Source organism: Drosophila bipectinata, chromosome 2R (assembly GCF_030179905.1).
Source record: "Drosophila bipectinata strain 14024-0381.07 chromosome 2R, DbipHiC1v2, whole genome shotgun sequence".
NCBI lineage: Eukaryota > Metazoa > Arthropoda > Insecta > Diptera > Drosophilidae > Drosophila > Drosophila bipectinata.
In genome coordinates, this window is record NC_091737.1 from 11,368,147 (window position 1) to 11,387,131 (window position 18,985).

Genomic DNA, 18,985 nt, shown 5'->3' on the forward strand with positions numbered 1-18,985 from the left:
AGATACACATAGAAGTAGAAGTTAATGGAGATACATATATGCAGATACAGATAGGTAAGTCCCCCTGCCTGCCGCACGTGATCTGATCAGAAGTCGATCGATACGCGATTGGGTCCCCAAACGTCAAGAGCTAATGGCTTCAAGCATTTGAGCCATTAAGCATTAAAAGCTAGTGACGCTTGTCCCAAGACCTGTCTTTCGGCCGTGTCAATGGCCAACCGGTTAGTTTGGCTCCCTGCAGGCCTGGTCTGATTTATTCAATTGGCTAACATTTAGCCAAATTACCCGTCAACACCCCCGAAACCGAACAAGGGGCTTAGAACTTGCGTCTTTGTTTGTTTGTTTGTTCGTTTTTTTTATTTTTATTTATTCATTTTTTTTTTTTTGTTCATTTGATTTTTCATTGTTCTTTTCTATTTGATATTTTTAGCCAAATCTGCGGTATTTATTAAATAAATTTCGTTTAATTAGTTTTTTGGCCGAAAGCCGGTTTGAAACGCAATAAGACAAATGGCCCGGCGATAAGCGGGGCCATCTCGGGCCGACAAATGTCAGAGAGTGAAAAACAAAATAAAAATGCTTATCAGGGATCGGATGCTTGCGTGGGCATTTACCGAATCCGGCCCAGAAATCGGAATCGGAATTCTAAACCCCCTGACTCATCAAAGGTTTATTCACGATTTATTCGGAAATGCAGGCGTTCTAATTGGAAAAGTTATGCATAATGTACACAGATCGGATGTTGGGCGTTGACTTCCTCCGCGGAGGAGGTGCTAATTGGCCAAGATTGGATGCGCTTTCCGGCTGTATTGATTCACATTCATCGGCGCCAGTAAGGTGAGAAAGGGGCACGTTCCACCTGTCGTTCCGTGTACTGATGTTTTCATTTCACCTGGGCCTGGCCCATCCTTTGGCTTTATTTGTTTACATTTTCACTTCGGGCTATGGGGCGTACGTCATCTGCGGATTTGGTTGCCTGATACACCCTGGTCTATGGTCAATTAACACTTTCTGCGTCACACGCTTTCCACCGCCATAGCTCTAATTTGATTTGGCCTTTAATTTAATATTTTTTTGGCCAAAGATCATGGAAATTTTGCCAATAACTAATTATGGTAAATGGATTGGGTAAACGGAGAGTGTTAAATAGCATCGTCTTAATAAATTATGTTTCATAATAAGTTTTAAATTTTTGGCGCCATTCTGATGGTGCTTTTTCGAGTTCGAAACTCATCAGGCCGGCGTTGCCAGATGGGTTAACTTTTATTCAGTTTTGGTATTTTTTTAATCGGAATTTGAATTGCGGTGAATTTGCACGTTTTCCAACTCTGTTATAACGATGGAATAAAATTCACCTAACATAATGTTTATTTTGCGAAAAGTGAGTTTGCTAAAGTTTATTAATATAATTTAAATGAAAATACACAATAAAATTCAAAAAATTTGGTTTAAGTGCGAAAAATCCAAGATGTGGTAAATTGTTCTGCCAAAATGGTATCCAATGCCATTATATATGAGGCGAATCCATTTGCATCTTCTAGGGATTTAAAAGCGGAGCTGAAGTAGTAGATCAGGAACGTTACCATTTGCCGTCGATTAGTAAAGAAAACTTGTATATATGTACTTTTAATAATAATAATTAAAACTAATACTAAACTACATATACTATATTATTCTATACTATACAATACTAAGCCTAATTTAATTTTGATCTCTTCGCTGGCACAGCCGCCTCGTCTTCGTTGACCTCCTCCTCTTGAACCAGCAACATGCTTTCCACCAGTGCAATGCGCCTGGAAAAAAATTTTGTGTAAAATATAAGAATAAAATATAAATATATAAATACTTACCATTCCTTAAGATCCTCGTTTATTTTTTGAGTAAGGACAGTTGTTAATGTTGCCATAAAAGCAACTGCCTCCTTGGGATCGGCTAGAGCTGCTGGATATTTTTTAAAGCCATCCTCCGCCCCAACGTGGACATCGTTGGCCAGCATGGCACCCACATCTTCTAGGTGGTTGCAGTTCAACCACCCTAAGTTGAATTTCCTTAATGGAAATTTGTTGAATAGATTACCAAATAAAGCCTGAAGGCTAAGCAGCTAAAAGTAATGAAAATAATAAATAAAATGTATGTTTTATTAATTTTGCAAAACTTACCTCCATATTATATCGGTCGTATAACTCCGATGGTACATGCTTCTCCACCAACCGTTGAATACCCAAGATGATTTTAAGAAAATTTTGTTTTGTAAATGTTGGGATTGTGTGCAAACTTGTTATAAAGACGTCCAAATGACCCAATCTTGTTATTGTCTTGCGGAAATGCTTCAAATCGTACAGCACAGGTACACCATTCATTTGGAGGTATTTTATTGATTCCCAATTGGCGGCGAATTTATTAGCCACTGCACCTGCCAGTTTGGTGGTGAGCTCGGGGCTTTTTCTAATGCTGCTGATTACCATTTTCACCCCTTCCAAGATGGCCTCCGATCCCATCTTTGTGCCACTTGGAGCCTACAAAAGTTCAATTAATTTTATTTAAATAATAGTACGTAATTAGTGTACTTACAGTACGCAAATAAACAATTTGCAAACTTCCTTGGAAATTGGAAACTGCTATTGCTAATATTTTCCATTTCATCAAGTTGTTTGGAGCATTCTGCATAAAATATATTAATATAATATATATGTATATATAAATATATAAATTTTGTATACTTACATTGACATTTTTGATATGAAATACGTCAAAAATTAAGAAAAATGGTTCGTCCACCATTAGAAAATTCAGATTACCTTCAATAATCGTGAATCCATTTTCAAGAGAAGCTTTGCGTTTATTTAACCAATTCAGAATGTGTTCTGGAAGGTTTTTTTCAATAAACATGTCCAAAGATTTTACAAACTGCATTTTGATGCCAAAAATTTTCACTCCGCAATGTTTTGGTAAATGGGTAATAGTATTAGTATTACTAGTAGCGTGGGACGCCATGTGCATTAAAGGGTTGCCAATGTATGAATTAACCTCATTTATTATATTCCATCATTTTTTTATATATTATATTTTATTATTACATTATTTATTATATTCTATTATTACATTATTATATTATTAATTATTATTCTATTTTTATATATTTACATGCATATATTAAAGATAAATCATATGCTAACAGTACTAACAGTACTAACAGTGCTAACAGTGTTACTAACATGGATCGACAATTTAAACAATTCACAATCCCAAATTTATCCTTCGATTAAAAGAATTTATGATTTATCAATTATCAGTCATCACTAATTTTTAATTGTGAAAAAGTAAGCAAACTTTGAGCAATATTACTGTGGTACTGCAGGACGTGGCTAACCTTTTCGTTGGGCGGCCATTATTGGTGCGGCGGGTGCCAGTGTTGGACGTGGCGCGGCCATTGGACCCGGTTGCGCACAGTGGTGCCACTTTTTTCTGAGCAAAAAAAGCTGGATCAACGAAAAAAAAAAAGCTAAAAAAAGCGGAATACCAAGGAAAAAAAGTTAAGAAAAAAACTGACTGAGTGGAACCTCAGTTCCACTTAACATAAAATATATGGGTAATTCTCTAACGGATATCATTACAAAGAAACCAAAAAAAAAACAATAATGTACAAAAATTAAGATCTATATTATATTTAAGATGTCGTCAATATTATCATCATCATCAGTTGGATAAAATTTCTTGTCTTCAATTGTAGATAGGGTGTTATATTATAGTTAAAACAGCACATATTGTGTCGACGCAGCCCGTACCTTAAATTTTAAGTAAATTAATTTATAATTTTAAGATACAAATTAAAATATGGACCTTATACTCAGTATAGCGTTTAACGTTTCAACGCTCATGTTATTTCGAATTTTCGTTTTTATTAAATGTACTTGGCTGAACACCCGCTCGACGTCGGCATTCGACCAAGGCAGGACTGCATTTGCAGAGCAACTGAAGCCAATTCCTGAAAACGGCAGTTTCCGCCAGAATCCCGATATTTAAGAACTTCAGCCCAGAACTTAACAGTATCATCGACATTTTCCCACTCTACCATGGTTATGTCGTTGTACAGTCGTTAAATTTTATCTATATTAGGAGTACCAAAATACTCAAGGATTGGAGAGATTTGTTTCTTTTTGATTTTTAAAATATTTTCAACAGAGAATGCATCAAAAAGTTAACAAAAAAAAAAAAGCTGCGTAAATTTGCTCAAAAAGCCAGAATTCCCGCTGCCCGCTGTTTTCATATTTTTCCCGCAATCACGCTTCAAAAAAACCCAGATCTGACGGGAAAAAAGCGGAAATGACACCACTGGTTGCGCAGGAGATCGACGACGTGGCGCGGCCATTGGAGTCGGTTGCGCAGGAGATGGACGACGTGGCGCTTAAACTTATGCTAAATTTAAAAAAATTTAGCAAAAAAAAATATGGAAAAAAAAACGGCCACGGCCAGTAAAAAAATATGGACGACAAAGGGGCCACAATGCCCCTGTTGTTTTAAGTCATTTAAATCCTATAATAAATAAATTAATAAATTATTTTTCATAATTAGTTTTAAATTTTTGGCGCCATGCTGATGGTTTGAGTTCGAAACTCAGCAGTCCAGCGTTGCCAGATGGGTTCACTTTTATTCAGCAATATTTGAGTGATAACTTCTCAAATCTATCGATTAGTTTTGGTATTTTCCTAATCGGAATTTGAATCTCTCTTAGACTCTGGTCTAAAGATGGAATAAAATTCACTTAACAGAATTTTAATTTTCATTCGAATATTTTAACAGAGCTTTAAATTCTGTTGGTACAGGAAAAAATTTATTTTTATTTATAAAAAAATTATTTTATGCTTATTTTTATTTTTTTTAAATAAATTTATAGTATATTTTTAGGAAAAATCAGGAAGGAAAACATTTTCTGAGTAAAAAACGCTGTATAAAATAAACTGTTTTGGGTATTTTTTTGGACGTAAATTTGATTTTGCAATCAAACTGATTTCTCTAGTTGTATAATAAGTATTATAAGTTTTAATTATGCTCAAGACCTATAAGTCATTAATAATTTATTGAAATAGTGTTTTAAACTATTGAAATATTTCCCAACTATTGCCCAATTGATTACGTTTTGAAATTAACGGTCCAAATTATTACGTTAACAGAGCCTGTAAACTATTTTTAACAGCTCGCCCTAACAGTGGAACACTGTAGCGACGCGATCGTAATGTTGCCAGCAACATCCTATTGCCCGAACCGGTTGGAACTTGGCGAATCGGGCATCGCTGTTAGGCACTCTCTTCGTTCTGTTGAAGGTCTGTTAGGGCTAGCAGCGTAAATGATGATTATTTCCGAGTATATACCAAAACAACCTAGCCGATCGGTGTTTTACGAATATTGGTAAATTCGAAGATCGGTGTTTTAAAAACCAAATATTCCGCCGCCGGAAGGCACCTGTGTGCTTCTCGAATTCGTGTGCGCCTCTGATTGTGGGGCTTCTTGCTGGTTTATAGCCAAAACTTTGTCCAAAAATTTCGTCAAGCGCATTAAATTAATATACACGTGTGTCTGTGTATGTGACGATCGCTAAGCTATTGTGCGAGTGTGTGCGTCGGCGTGTGTGTGTGTGTGTGTGAGTCTTGGCAAATAAAAAACACATTTTTTAATATTTAACTAATATTTTTTGCAAAATAAAAAAAGCAACAAAATAAAAAAAGTTCCCCAAAAAATCACCATTGACATTCAAATACACTGAAAAAAATAAAACAGTCTTATCCGGCAAAGGCTAGTCGGCAGGGACAAGTGCGTGTTATCAGTAGAAAGAGGTTAGAAAGAGAGAGGGAGTAATCAGCAACTATTGCAACAATAACTATTTCCCCAGATTTAAACACTAATACTTTTTTCCGTGAAATGTAGCCACTCTCTTTGTTAGCTTGTTGCTGTTTTTTTTTTTTTTTCATTGTTTGTTTGTTGTTGTTTGTGTTGGCCCGCGATTAGAATTAATTGACAAACGGCAGCAACAAAATTCGGTTTCTATTTTTTTTTTGTGTTCTTACACTGAAAGAAACAGTCTGTTAAGCTCCAAGCCGTTACAAGGCCGGGGCTCATATCCCTGAAATGGCCTGTAAAAGGTAACAGGATGCCAGAAAGAAGCCGCAAAACGACACTCGAAAAAAAAAAACACGAACGGGGGGAGACAGAGACATGAATAAATCATAACTAGGGTTGCCGCGATCGGTTAGACATAAAAATAAAAGTAAAAATACACGAAATCATTAGCCAGGTTCAACGACCGCCCCTCATGATGTGGTGTGTGGTGTGGAGGAAACATCGTGCCAGACCAGAGCATATAGAAGACTCTTTTTTTTAGGCCCATTAACACCTGTCACACCAGTCTTTATCGCGAGTGTTGCCTTATCTCCTCGGGCAACAGGTCTCCCTCTCTCCCTCCCTCTCTCTCTCTCTTGCTTTCCTCTTCTCACCTGTTTTGGGGCTCCTTTGCTGGAAAAGGACATAGTCATGTGCACAGATCGATAACTCTGTCCCTTTACAGTGCTTTGTTATCGGCTCTCCACTGGCACACTGAAACCTATGACTAGTCCCAGTGGCTTTTGGATATACTGAACCTCCTCATCATCATCCTCCCGCCCCCCGCTCACGATGGAATCCATGAACTCGGCCCAAATGTCGGACTCGCCGCCGCAAATCAAACGGCAGAAAATGTCCAATCCAAAGGGATCCGGATGCGGGGATCCGTTCAGCTACGAGGAGCTCAACATCATTGGAACAGGTAAGCGGATTTTGTTGTTGGGATAGGTCGTGGATCGGTTTGGGGTTCGGGGTTTCTCATAGTTGAGTTCTGTTTGGGCATTTTTTTGTTTACAAACACAAGGTAATTGTATAACTAAGTAGTTTAAAAGACTTAATTAGAGTTTATTTAAAAAAATAAGACCTAAAAACGAAAAAAATCTAAATAATTATATTATAATCTTGACCTATTCTTCATATTTTAAGCTTAAATCCTTAAGAGGACCTTCTAAAAGGGATATAATCCCCTTAAACCTCGCATACTTCCTCCTCCAAGGCCTAGTTGCATTTTCCTTGCATACTTTTCCGGTTCCTCTCCAGGGGCCACGTGTTTCTTTGTCTTAATCCCCTTCGGATCGATGCTCTGACAAGTGTCTTCATCTTTTTTTTTATTTTTTTAGCAACACTTTCAAATCTTTATTTTTTATACAAAATTATAAATAAATCCAAAAAAAAACAAAACTAAAAACAATTACGTCATCGAGATAATCATACCATGATGGGTAACTGGTCATCCGCCCATGCAGCCCCCAAGGGGGTTGGGTTAACCATTCATGGGAGTCTCGGAGCGAGTCTCCCCCCTGGGATTTCATCTTTTATTCGAAATACTCTTACATTTTTCAAGTGTTTTTTTGTATTTCTGTATTCATTCAATTATTGCCCCTTGCCATTCGCTTTCGCTTCAAGCTTTTGTTGTTTTTGGTCTCTGAGCAATTTTTTTGCTTATTTTTTTTTTGTATTTTTTTGAGAAACAAATCGCTAGCCCAGTAGCCGAAGTCAAAACGAGTCAAAGTCGTGCTTACGGCCTTGTGCTTGACTCGAAAACGCCAAAAAAGCGGCACAGTTCACAGAAGCCAGGTGATCGCAGGGAGGGGGGGCGGTGGCAAGTAGCCCTCTGGCCGGTACTACCCCCCCTTTTCGGTATCATGTACGAGAGTCTGTCAATGTCGCCCGAAATAGTCGCCCCACGCATGTCTCTGTCCGTCCGGCTGGGCGATAAATTTCCGGTGACAACATTTAGTCTCTGGCATTTTATTCTGATTGCTACCCCCCCTCAAAAGAGAGGTGCAAAATATTATTCATACCAAATAGATATAGTGAATAAATGATTTTAATTTAATATTTTCAAGCCATATCATATGGTATATGTAAGTATTTTTGATTTATAGATACACCCCTGACTCAGTCTCTCTCTCTCTATATAGTATCTATATAGAAACTGGAATAGTTTGGCAATCAGCCGGCATTTTTTTCGAAAATCTTATCAGCACAGCTGACTTTTGGTTGCCTTCTATTTCGCACTTGCCACGCCCGCACCCCTTCCGCCCCCTTCCCCACCCCACCCCACATACATATGCGAATATTTTTTTTTTTCGGCAATTCTTATCTGGTCTAGCCTTGGCTTTGCTTTTCTCTCGGTTTCTCCTCTTTTCGCAGCTGATTAGCATTTTTTTGCTAAATGCGTTCTTTAATTTTCTGGAAACATTTCATTTCTTTGCTTTCAGGGGCCTATGGAACCGTTTATAAAGCTCGGGACGTCAAAACCGGAAATATAGTGGCCATAAAGAAAGTGCGGATCTCCTTGAACGAGAACGGAGTGCCCATGTCTACACTGCGAGAAATTTCCCTGCTCAAACAGCTGAATGCCAGCAATCACGAGAATATCGTCAAGTGGGTACTGCTTATTGGGGTTCTTGGAATTTAAATAAGATTTCTTTTATTTTTTTTTTACGGTTTTTGCCATAATTTCGGCATAACGGGGTGTCTACGGGTTGTTATCACTGTGTTATTGGGGGCGAGGTGGCGCCCCAACTATTTGCCCAGTCATTTGAAAAGAATAACGCCTAACTACAATGTCAGGCGCTTCTGTTTATCTTGCTCGAGGCAGTATATAGCTGCAGTATTTCGCCGATCCGCCGGTAGCCAGGGGTTGGAGGTGCACCCACTGCCCTCCCACCGCCCCCCCCAAGGCTGTCATATGCCAGTCAAACAACTCGAAACCGGCGCCGCTTTGCTTTGGCCTGATAACGCCGCTGATTTCGTATTGGCATTAAATAATATGCAGACAGGCAGCCGTTTAAAATTCAAATTAACAGAGCGCGCCTAACAGAGCCGATAACCGAATGTTGCTAAGAGCCGATAGGCAGAGAGAGAGCGATTGTATGTTTGCGATCGTGGATCAGACAAAAGAATGTTAAGTAGCAGATGGCGTTGCTACAGAAAAGTTTGAAGCTGTTGTGTACATAACATGTTTGGTTTGATGTTATGAATCTAAATTTTTTGATAATAATTCAAGAGGTCTACATTTTTATTATTTCTTAAAAAAAATAGGCTTTCATAAAAAGTTAATAAAGATTGAAGACAATTTTTCACTATAATGTTCAGGAAAAAAACACTTTACAGAGTTTTTCATTCAATGTTATGTTAACATTATGTTAAAGCTGTTTACTCTTAAAAAATTACTCTTTTCTGTTATCCTCTCTTTGATCTTTAGATCGTAAATGATCGCATAAGTTTCATTTGGTAGTTCCAAGACTTTACGCAGCATGGCCACTGGCGCTAATAAAGAAAGCAACATTTTATAACAGTCCCAGGGGAAATAGCATTTTCACCAAAGAATATCACCAATTCTATGTCTTGGCTGGATCACCCCTCCTCCATAGCTGACTATCCCCACTACATAGACGAATATTCTAGTAGATGTATCCCCTCTTTTCAGACTTTTCGAAGTATGCCAGTTTCTGGAGCGAGACGGCCATCTCATGGTTCTTCTGGTCTTCGAGCATCTGGAGCAGGATCTGTCGGATTTCATCGATAGTCTGCCCAAAACTGGCATGCCAGTCTCAACAGTGCAGGTAGGCTTCCATTTTGTTGTGCCAGTAATGGATTTTTCACCTCCTAATCCTCTACAGCGCCTCTCCCGCGAGCTGTTAACGGGCGTGGACTTCCTGCACATCCACCGCATCGTCCACCGGGACCTGAAGCCCCAGAACTTGCTAGTCTCTGCCCAGGGCCACCTCAAGATCGCCGACTTTGGTCTGGCCAAGACGTACGACGCAGAGATGAAGCTAACCTCGGTGGTGGTCACATTGTGGTACCGGGCTCCCGAAGTGCTCCTCTGCCAGCCCTACAGCAGCGCCGTGGACATCTGGAGCTGTGCCTGCATCATCTTCGAAATGTTCAATCGCCGAGCCATGTTTCCGGGCAACTCGGAGAAGAATCAACTGGATCGCATTTTCGAGTGAGTTTCAGAGAGAACTTTTATGGTTAACCCACTCATGATGTTCCTTTCCAGACTGACGGGACGACCCTCGGAAAAGGACTGGCCAGCCACCATCTCAGTGTCGAGGGAACAGTTCCCCCAAAGACTGCCCAAGAGGCCCAAGGATTTTTGTCCCAGTTTATGCGAGTACTCCGATGATTTGTTGCATGTAAGTGGGGCTATTCCTTCCTGATAAGGACATCTAATAATCGTCCTTTGTATTCCCCAGAAAATGCTCTCCTATGACATGCGAGTGCGTCCCCAGGCCCTGGCCTGCCTGCAACACGAGTTCTTCAAACAGGAGTACCTTTAGCCGCTCGGCGGCTAAAAGGCCAACCAATCCCAGAAAGAAATGGAAGTGACTGCCAATATGGGTCCAACGTCGCTTTGTTCTTGTTACAATGTTCCTTTAAGTGTAGTAATTTGTTTTTTTCCCCCAATTATTGTCCGGGTCCGGCCGGATCGATAAATACCTTAAAATGTTTGTAGTCGTAAGCTAAGTGTAAACTGTGTCGCGTCGTATACTTATTAACTGCCGATAAAACTGATACCATTTAAATGTGAAGCGATTCTCGAGGACGTTCGGTGATCCTCAAATCGAAATGTGATACACAAAGTTCAGGAATACCTTATACAATTTCAAAATTTTGTACAGCAGCAAAATCAATTTATACAATTTATATATGTAATTATATACACAAGTCAAATGAGAGGTTTTTTGTGTTTTATTGGTATATTTATAAAAATCTTCAAAGTTTAAATTCTTAACGTCCGTGACTAAGGCGCTTAAAAGTACCTTCTCTAGGGAAATGTTATTCCCTAACAGATATACGTTAACAGTACCTCGCCCAATGTTAACTTACAGAGTTCTCTGCTAACATTAAGAATATTTAATAATTAATTCTAACACAAAAATAAATAATCCAAGGAATGTGATAATCACAACTTATTTACACCCACAAGCACCGGTTCAGGCTAGGCCAACGATGATGTAGAATATCAGGGGTAGCACCAGGTTGTCCACCTGGTCGGTGAAGGCCTCCACCAAGGCAGAGTTCAAAGCGGCAAAGACCGAGGCGAACCACTTGGCCTGGGTCATCGCCACCAGGCCGAAGAAGTCCAGCAGCCAAATGGAGAGCAGGATGGAAGCCACAAATGCAACGGTGCCCTCCAAAGAACGGGAGGATCCTGCAAAGGAGAGATGATTAAAAAAAGGTCGCCCATTTCAATTCAAGCCACTTACTTCCCCACTTGTTGCGTCCAAACTTGGAACCCACCACACTGGCTGCCGTGTCCCCCACGCCAACGGCCAGGACTCCCGATAGCAGGGCCAGAGTATCGCCTCCGGAGCAGGGACAGGGTGTTAGCCAAATTGGCATTGAGCAGCCAAGGAGTAGGCAGAACGGAGTCAGTGCTAGTTGGCCCGCATCCTTTTCATCCTTAAAGGAACGGAAAGCTTCCGCTAATCGACCGGCGAAGGGGGGGATCTCTAGGAGTCGCACCACCTCCAGGACCACAAAAGCCGCCAGAGCAACGCCGGTGGCCAAGTAGAGCAAAGCGCATTCGTAGACCAGGCCAGGAACAAAGACGAGGACAATCAACAGGTGGAATATTTTGCGCACTCGCGTATTGGCTTTCGTGGAATTGCCAAGCTGCCAGGACACTGTCACGGCGGTCAAAGCTACCAGCAGCAAGTAGAAGCCGAGGATGGCAAGACGACTATAATCGCGGAGCAGAAACTGTAGCAGGACGATCAGAGGCAAGGGTCGTACCACCGGGAAGCAGGTGACAGCCAGGAGAAGCCCTCCCAGCAATGGGTAGAAGGCAACCGGCTTTCGCATCCTAGGGAACATCAGGAGGATGATGCAGAAGTTCAGCAACCAGAAGAGAGCATTCTGGAATGGTTTGGACAAGTTATTTGAAGTCAACCCAAGGATTAGTTGGAATAACTTACCACCATGATCTTGTTAAGGTTCTCGAAATCACTGGCATCGCAGGTCCCGTCCCGAAACAGCTCCCAAAAATGATGAAGAGCACTCAGGGCAAACAACACCAAGCCCTGGACGAACACAGAGGCCTCTCCATAGGTAAAGGACTTCTCAAATCCCCGCATGGTGCTGATATAAAGATGCTGGTACGAGACGGTCAGCACGAAACCCACAATTACGGCAAAAATTGGCGATGTCTGGGCCAGGAAGTAGAAGCAAAAGCTGGTGGCCGCTCCGGGTAGCAGGCTCACCAAACACTTGACCAGGATGCCCGTCTTCACAAAGGCATAGACATAAAAACAAAGACTTTCCAGGGCCATACCGGAAGCGGCAATGGTGAGGAACCACTGCATCCAGGCATGGCTCTGGCACTGGGCAGGGGAGTGAAGAAGGCGGACTCCCAGAGCCAAGGGTACCAGCAGGCAGAGCCAGCCGCCGGGGCCAGCGGAAGGTCTACGGAGGAGATAAGATTTTAGATTTCGGTTTAAAGATAAGCCCCGGAAGGGAACTTTGCCCCCGTCGTTGACTCACCTCGGCGCCATAGTTTTCAGTGTGTATGCATTCTCGGAGTTTCCTCTCTGATGACGTACTGCCCTCCGTCCCCCTTGCCAACTGGATTGGCTGGAGGCCATCGAGGAGTCAGTGTCCGAGGGTTCGGTTTCCGTTTCTGGGCGCCGCATTCTCAGCTGTTTATGTTTACAGTGTCTCAAAACATTGCTCCGACTCCAACAGGTCAAGGTTTCTGTTTGTGGGCTTGCGAAAGGTCAAGGTGGAAAGCGCTTTTCCTTTTCCTCGGGAAAGCGCTTTTCCTGCTTTTCCCCCAATTAGTTTTTGTTATTTCTAGTGAAAGCATATCCAAATACAAATATATCGATATATCGATTTGCATATGGGGCTTTTAACGTTTTCATACGTCAAAATTGGCTCTGTGCCGACCATAAAATTGGAAAACACCTGAAAAACAAGAAATAGACACGTTAATCTTAAATAAAACTAAGTTTGGCTCGGAATAACGTGAGGGACGTAAATTAAATCAAGTAACATTTTCCATCGATGTGGCAACACATCAGAGGGGTCTGCCAGCTGGCCCTTTCCAGCACTGTTTATTTTGGCGGAAAAATTTTAAATAAATTATTTAATAAGTAAATAAATAAATAAATGTAACACATATATTTTAAGTTCAAACATATTTTCTGTAAATATAATATTATTTTGACTTTCAATATAAGAGAAAACATCGCATTAAAGTTTTCTTGTATTTATTTTAAAACCAAACCTCGTACAAATTGCATTTAGCATAAATAACATTGGAGAATGCAGAGCTACTTAGAATAATAAAATATTCGCCGCCTTAAATCAGTCCAAACAGATAATAGAGAACTGGCAGGATGAGAGCCGCCTTGGCGCCGGAAACTCCCGTAATACACACGATCAGTTTAAAGATTCCGTACCAGAAGGAGAGCTGCAGGGCCACATGAAGACCCAGGAGACTGTTGGATAAAAAATGATACACCATGATTTAGTAGCTAAATAGATCTAGATCTTATATCCACTTACATTTTGTCCTTGCGACGAGCCTTCTCCAGGTTCTTGGGAGACTCCTTGCTGAGGTATTGGCGGACGCCCATGATCGTGTTGGCAAAGTACTCGTCCCACGTCAGCTCCCCAATGTCGATGAAGAACTTCTTCTTGTCCGCAGCGGTCGTGGTCTTGGAGAGGGCCAGGAGGCGTTGGCTGTCAAAGTGCCACTCCGTAAAGATGAACCGCTCCAGGGTGTTCAGCGAGTTCCACACGTTCTTGTGCAGGCGGATGAGGCTAAAATTATGGATTTTGGATAAAAATCTAGTCTCGAATCTAAATTATACAGAATAGCTACTCACATGGGCCTGCCACCTCCAATCTTTGTAACCAGATCCAGGAAAAAGCCGGGAATAAAGTGGAATAGGATAGCGCTCAGCCGGAAGAGCCACAAGCTCTTGACCAGGCGGAGATTGGGGTACCAAACGGCACTGTTCAGGGGATAGTCGTGCAGGTAGCCATTGATCTTGTCCGCCATCAGTTCGAAGCGGAAGGGCTTGTAGGTGCTGGAGGTCAGGTGGAAGATCTGCAGTTCAGCCGGCCGACCGCCATTCTTGGCCTGCAGTGAGTTCACGTAGTAGCCGGTGGTTATGATTCCATTCACCACCACGTCGATGGGAATGTAGTCCATGATGATGGAGGGATCGAGGGGCAGACGACGCAAGATACCCTTGGAGGCGCCCATGAAGAAGCCCTGAGGACCGTTCTTGGAGATGGTCCAGCCGGGAATGGGTTCCTTCCAGGCAGCAGTGACTAGATTAGATTATCCAAAGATTTTATAAAGTTTACCAACTGATAAGTTTGAAACTCACTCATGCTGGGACGAACAATGCCGCATGGGAACTTGCTGGAGACATTGGCTACCTCGTGCTCGGCCAGATGCTTGGTGAAGGTGTAGGTATTGGGGTGATCCTTCAGGAGTCTGCAATATATCCTTCTTTTTAGTAAGAAGCCTGGAACATCCAGAATATACGTACTTTGGTTCCAGTTCCTTGAGAGCTTCGTCATTCAAGGTCTCGGCCAACTGAATGATCTTCTCTGGATCGTCGGGAGAGGGGTAGAGCTTCTCCTCGACCTTGGTGATATAGGCATTCACGTAGGCACTGGACACATGGACGAGGGCATCTAGCTTGGTCAGCTGCTGGCAGAGCTCTACCACCCGCCTGGTGCCCCTCAGGTTGATGTTGGTGGTCTCTTTCAGGGACTGGAAGAAGTCCAGGGTGGCGGCCGAGTGGAAGACCACATTCACGTTCTCAATCAGAGTCTGACGATCCTTCGGCGAGATGCCCAGATTCTCCAGGCCGACGTCTCCCTCGATCGGTACGATCTTGGACAGGCGCGACTCCAGCTGCAGTTCCTTGAACTTGTCGAAGACAGAGTTCTTCTTCAGCTCCTCGAGGCGCTCCTGGACGTTCTTGCCCTTCTTGGCCCGCATCAGGAGGTAGAGAGTGCCCACGTTGGGAACCTCACGCAGCAGTTTCTCCACAATGGTGACGCCCACGAAGCCGGTGGCGCCCGTGATGAACACATTGCGTCCCGCATAGAAGTCTGTGATGGGTGAACTGGAGGCGGAAAGAGCGGAGGAGTTTTTCTATTAGCTTCTCTGTTTATATAACCGCTGCGACGACTCCGTCTATATTTACAGACGCCATAAAAGATGAACCAAACTTTCTCTCATCGCCCATTCAAATGGGTGATCGGCGGGCCCAGCTTACGACACTCGTTCACCCATAAAGCTCACCCGGGGTGTTCCGGGGAAGTGCGGCTGCCGAAACCTGTTTCCCTTCGCTGGCTTGGGGCTGGGTTCTAAGTGCCCATTGACGAACCCCCAATATTGATCTAACTAATGATTTGTTAGCAGGTGTCTGGCAGGTCAATGTTGGAATTCAAATCCACCTCGTGGGAGTTGAGTCGCCACTCGACTGGAAACTTGTCTTGGGATTCAGTAAGCCGCAAATTAACTGGAGGTACTAACTAAGCTGGTTAGTAATTAATGATTTTCCATCTTGTGAACTTGTGCTGAAGTGTGATTTTTATTAGATTTGTTCATTAGGGATAGTAGGAGAGACTACTTCAGTACTATTAGTTGGAATTCAGTTGAAATTCAGGCAGGCATTCAATTAGGTAACCTCCAATCCTCTTACAATGTAATGGAAAATTGTAGCCCGCACTCCGCCATTTCTCGGTACTGGCAGACAATTTCCCAACTTTCCGATCGACTTACCAAACATATAGTGGGCCCGAACACGCAACATGATCATTCAATTAGCCAACCCTAACGCATTTCTCTTTTAATGACCTCCATCGCATCTCGTCGTCTCCACTGTTATGCCAAATGATTTTATAATGGCGATCATTGAGGATGATTTGTTTATTTTTTCTTTAGGATTCCCCCCCGTCGCCAGTGCGTGATATAATTTTCTGCATAAATAATGGCGTTCGGATGGGAGCGAGTGCAACATTTCCTATATTTGCATATGTTCAGTAAAAAGCGAATGCAAATTTTCCACTTTTTAGCAATTAAAGGAGGCCCTCGAGGCGGCAAACACCAGAGACAGAGAGGTAGACAGAGGGCCGTTGAAGGCTTTGCAGGTGCTTGTGTTTACTCACAAGAAAGGCCAAGTCATCGTCTGGGCCAGGCTCGGAGCTCAAGAGCTTGCTGGTGAGCTTTCACTTTGCGGCCAAGACGCAAGGGTCAGGGGACCCAATCAAGACAAATGGCCAATAACTCACTGAACAGATTTGCTTAATTTGCCAAGCTTTGTCTTTGGGTTTCCGCCTTGCCATTTCTTTTGGCTCTAACTTCTGGCTAACATGGCTACTGTAAATTGGCTTTCTTATCAGCCTGCCATCAACGCTTCTGAGATTAGATTTTCCAGTTGGCCTGGCCAATGTGGGTCATATCTGGGCTAATTAAGTGAGGCGATTTATGGTGGCACTGCCACTTGAAATTTCTATGAAATTAAGTTTTGGTTTACCTTGAAATTAGCAATGCTTAGTTACAGTTTAAAAACTATACAATTATAAATAATACATAAAGCTTAACTGAATATTTAGAGGCGGCTTCAAGAACCCCCATATCATTACTGTGCACATAAACTTAATGGCTGCCCCACCTCAACACTTAAGGGCCTTTGGCTTGTTTTGGGTAACTGACCCTACCAACTACTGCCAACCTTGTGGCTGCCCATAAATCTCCGCACTTATGGTTATTAATGAACGGTCCCAAAATGTTTTGCAACCCGCCAGGACACTGGGGCTATAATATGTAATGATCTTGTTTCCCTTCGGCTCCTGCCAATTGGCAACCTGTAATTTTCCGCTTGATTTCCGGCCAAAACATTTGAGCCACTGGGAACTGGTCGCTGAATTGACGTCATTAATCAGCCAAGAGGTTGACCACTATTCGAGAAAGGGGATTTCAGCCAGGTCAAAGTTGGTGCTCACTGGAAACTGGAATCGTGACAATGTATCTGCATCTCATTTTCACACAAGCCCAGCGGCTGTTAATGAAACTTTCCATTGTTTGCGAATGCAGGTGGCTCTCAGGTGATAGATTCTCGTTCGGGAAGAAAGTGTCTGACTTAATGACCTACTGGCAGGTTGTAATGAAATAGAATTAGTCGCCAACACGTCTGTTAATTAATATACAGTCGGACTTTCTCGCCAAATTTGAAAATATAATAAAGACCATAAAAAAGAAAATTTGGCATCTCAATCTATAGGTTTTGAAGCTCAATAGATAAGGTTTTAAGAGCTTGAAACTTTCGGACCTTGTTCCGAGCCAAGATCTGACACGGTCGTAAGTTCAAATTGATTTTTGAGATACGCTTAGCATATGTATCTCCTGGCGCTGGTATCTTTTGGATTTCGAACTTTGCACCGCATTTCTAACCTCACAAAAAGAGAGCTCGAAAGCGGTAAGAAGAAAAATACAAAAAAATGAGAAAAAAGCCAGGCCGAAAGTTGTCAAACGGGCTAGCCAAAAACCGTTGTTTTCGGCCACATTGAGTAACACTTACCTGGCCATGGCTGCTCAGCAGGTGTGGTTGTTATAGCCAATAAACAATAGCCCAAAATATAATCCCAGTTGCACTTCCAGATGTCCAGATACAATCTTCTTGGCTTAGAACGGTGAAATTTCTCTTTTTTTCGCGTAATTCTCTTGATTTGCCTCGTCTTCTGCTGTTGCTTCTTTCTATATCTTTTACTTCACCGATATTGTTGTTGGTTTTATTATTGTTGTTGTTGCTGTGATGCGACTGTAAACAAATTACAAACACCAAGGCACCTGCACGAGTGTGAGTGCCAGCTACGGTATCTGTGTGTGCGAGAAACTGTGAGATCCGATCTCCGATTTTCGAACCTATGCCGGTCAACTGGTAAACTCCAACTGAAATTCCTCACCCGTGGATGGCTGTGGAAATGTGCTCGGTCCTCAGATACATTACTCCGACTCTCAGATACAATTTCTCTGCTGCTTCCTTATCTTGTAGCTCACAGTACTCTCTCCGCTCTCCCAGAAAATAAGAGAGTTTAAGATACAGTGAGAGCGTACAGGTAAATCAGTCGCCCGTGGCTGGAGAGCCGCATGACCCGAATGTTCATCATTATCATCCATGTGGGACAAACCAGTTATCCAGGGGCGTCTCAGGCAAGGGGATCTAACATAATTTATTGCCTGTTGATGGTTTCACACTATCTATCTCTCAGATACAGTTTCTCTGCGACTTTATCTATGGCACACTGTACTCTCACAGATATCAGTAAGGAGAGGTTTTAATTAACTGGGAGAGTTCGATATCTAAAGATCTTCCCTTCCCCTGCTTCCCCATAATATATTTACTTTTTCAATAAATGTAAAAAAGAAACAACATTTTAGATATTTAAGCCTGTTTTACTAAAATTAGCTTATAGTTGTCTGAAAATCTATTATTTCTGACTTTAATTTATCTTTTGTTAATCCAAAGGAAGTTTCACTGTATAGCTTGTATAAAGTAACGATAGAGGTCGCCACTAAGTCTACACCAAAGAGGTCGCTTCTGATCTAAAAGAATCATTAAACAATACCATTTGCAAAGGTATAATATCTTCTTTTAAAAGATATAGAAGACTCTGTTCTTTTAAAGCTGTATTCCAAAGAACACATTAATTCACATTTAAATTTTAATTAGAAAAAAAAACGAATATCACGCTATTTTGTTCCTGTTTTATATGCTGTTTTGCCTTCTACAGACAAATTAAATTATATGCCCTACTTATGAATGCATTTAAATTCAAAACCTTGCATATCAATTGGAATTCAAAAGTCGCAACGATCCAGAATTTGCAATATGCTGTTTTA

The 18,985-nt window shown here is 41.9% G+C and overlaps 4 protein-coding genes across 6 annotated transcripts; 1 reads left to right on the top strand and 3 right to left on the bottom strand.

Annotated features, from left to right (window-relative positions):
* Positions 1 to 1,646: 1,646 nt before the first annotated feature.
* Positions 1,647 to 2,942, bottom strand: LOC108132834 (uncharacterized). Its single transcript, XM_017252396.3, has 5 exons — positions 2,725 to 2,942; positions 2,572 to 2,661; positions 2,160 to 2,516; positions 1,851 to 2,101; positions 1,647 to 1,793 (listed from the first exon to the last, which is right to left on the bottom strand). Exons 1-5 carry the CDS (start codon positions 2,911 to 2,913, stop codon positions 1,697 to 1,699), a joined length of 984 nt encoding a protein of 327 aa, XP_017107885.2. The 5' UTR covers positions 2,914 to 2,942; the 3' UTR covers positions 1,647 to 1,696.
* Positions 2,943 to 5,252: 2,310 nt separating this feature from the next.
* On the top strand, positions 5,253 to 10,785 carry Cdk4 (Cyclin-dependent kinase 4). Of its 3 annotated transcripts, none has more exons than XM_017253041.3 (7): positions 5,253 to 5,406; positions 6,560 to 6,796; positions 8,319 to 8,484; positions 9,533 to 9,668; positions 9,726 to 10,054; positions 10,109 to 10,244; positions 10,305 to 10,785. In XM_017253041.3, exons 2-7 carry the CDS (start codon positions 6,667 to 6,669, stop codon positions 10,386 to 10,388), a joined length of 981 nt encoding a protein of 326 aa, XP_017108530.1. In that variant the 5' UTR covers positions 5,253 to 5,406; positions 6,560 to 6,666; the 3' UTR covers positions 10,389 to 10,785. The 3 variants fall into 3 exon arrangements, with proteins under 3 accessions (XP_017108530.1, XP_070134717.1, XP_017108529.1); XM_070278616.1 differs by having other exon boundaries at positions 5,341 to 5,638; XM_017253040.3 differs by having other exon boundaries at positions 5,341 to 5,634.
* A 3-nt stretch (positions 10,786 to 10,788) lies between these two features.
* On the bottom strand, positions 10,789 to 12,913 carry Dolk (Dolichol kinase). The gene is made up of 4 exons (XM_017253038.3): positions 12,595 to 12,913; positions 12,030 to 12,516; positions 11,319 to 11,970; positions 10,789 to 11,263 (listed from the first exon to the last, which is right to left on the bottom strand). The coding sequence occupies exons 1-4, from the start codon at positions 12,741 to 12,743 to the stop codon at positions 11,046 to 11,048; spliced, it is 1,506 nt and encodes a 501-aa protein (XP_017108527.2). The 5' UTR covers positions 12,744 to 12,913; the 3' UTR covers positions 10,789 to 11,045.
* A 392-nt stretch (positions 12,914 to 13,305) lies between these two features.
* LOC108133252 (putative fatty acyl-CoA reductase CG8306) lies at positions 13,306 to 18,047 on the bottom strand. Its single transcript, XM_017253103.3, has 6 exons — positions 17,664 to 18,047; positions 14,619 to 15,203; positions 14,454 to 14,563; positions 13,944 to 14,394; positions 13,621 to 13,878; positions 13,306 to 13,553 (listed from the first exon to the last, which is right to left on the bottom strand). Exons 1-6 carry the CDS (start codon positions 17,669 to 17,671, stop codon positions 13,415 to 13,417), a joined length of 1,551 nt encoding a protein of 516 aa, XP_017108592.2. The 5' UTR covers positions 17,672 to 18,047; the 3' UTR covers positions 13,306 to 13,414.
* Positions 18,048 to 18,985: the final 938 nt, after the last annotated feature.

Bases quoted from the DNA above. Each gene is read 5' to 3' on its own strand.
- LOC108132834 (XM_017252396.3), bottom strand. From the start codon at position 2,913: ATGCAGTTTGTAAAATCTTTGGACATGTTTATTGAAAAAAACCTTCCA. The intron at 2,517-2,571 runs GTAAGTACACTA...GAACTTTTGTAG, and splicing joins AAATTGTTTATTTGCGTACT to GCTCCAAGTGGCACAAAGAT. The intron at 1,794-1,850 runs GTAAGTATTTAT...ATTTTTTTCCAG, and splicing joins AACGAGGATCTTAAGGAATG to GCGCATTGCACTGGTGGAAA.
- Cdk4 (XM_017253041.3), top strand. From the start codon at position 6,667: ATGGAATCCATGAACTCGGCCCAAATGTCGGACTCGCCGCCGCAAATC. The intron at 6,797-8,318 runs GTAAGCGGATTT...CTTTGCTTTCAG, and splicing joins GCTCAACATCATTGGAACAG to GGGCCTATGGAACCGTTTAT. The intron at 10,055-10,108 runs GTGAGTTTCAGA...GTTCCTTTCCAG, and splicing joins CAACTGGATCGCATTTTCGA to ACTGACGGGACGACCCTCGG.
- Dolk (XM_017253038.3), bottom strand. From the start codon at position 12,743: ATGCGGCGCCCAGAAACGGAAACCGAACCCTCGGACACTGACTCCTCG. The intron at 11,971-12,029 runs GTAAGTTATTCC...AAACCATTCCAG, and splicing joins ACCTTAACAAGATCATGGTG to AATGCTCTCTTCTGGTTGCT. The intron at 11,264-11,318 runs GTAAGTGGCTTG...TCTCCTTTGCAG, and splicing joins TGGACGCAACAAGTGGGGAA to GATCCTCCCGTTCTTTGGAG.
- LOC108133252 (XM_017253103.3), bottom strand. The intron at 14,564-14,618 runs GTACGTATATTC...GATATATTGCAG, and splicing joins CTCAAGGAACTGGAACCAAA to ACTCCTGAAGGATCACCCCA. The intron at 14,395-14,453 runs GTGAGTTTCAAA...AATCTAATCTAG, and splicing joins CATTGTTCGTCCCAGCATGA to TCACTGCTGCCTGGAAGGAA.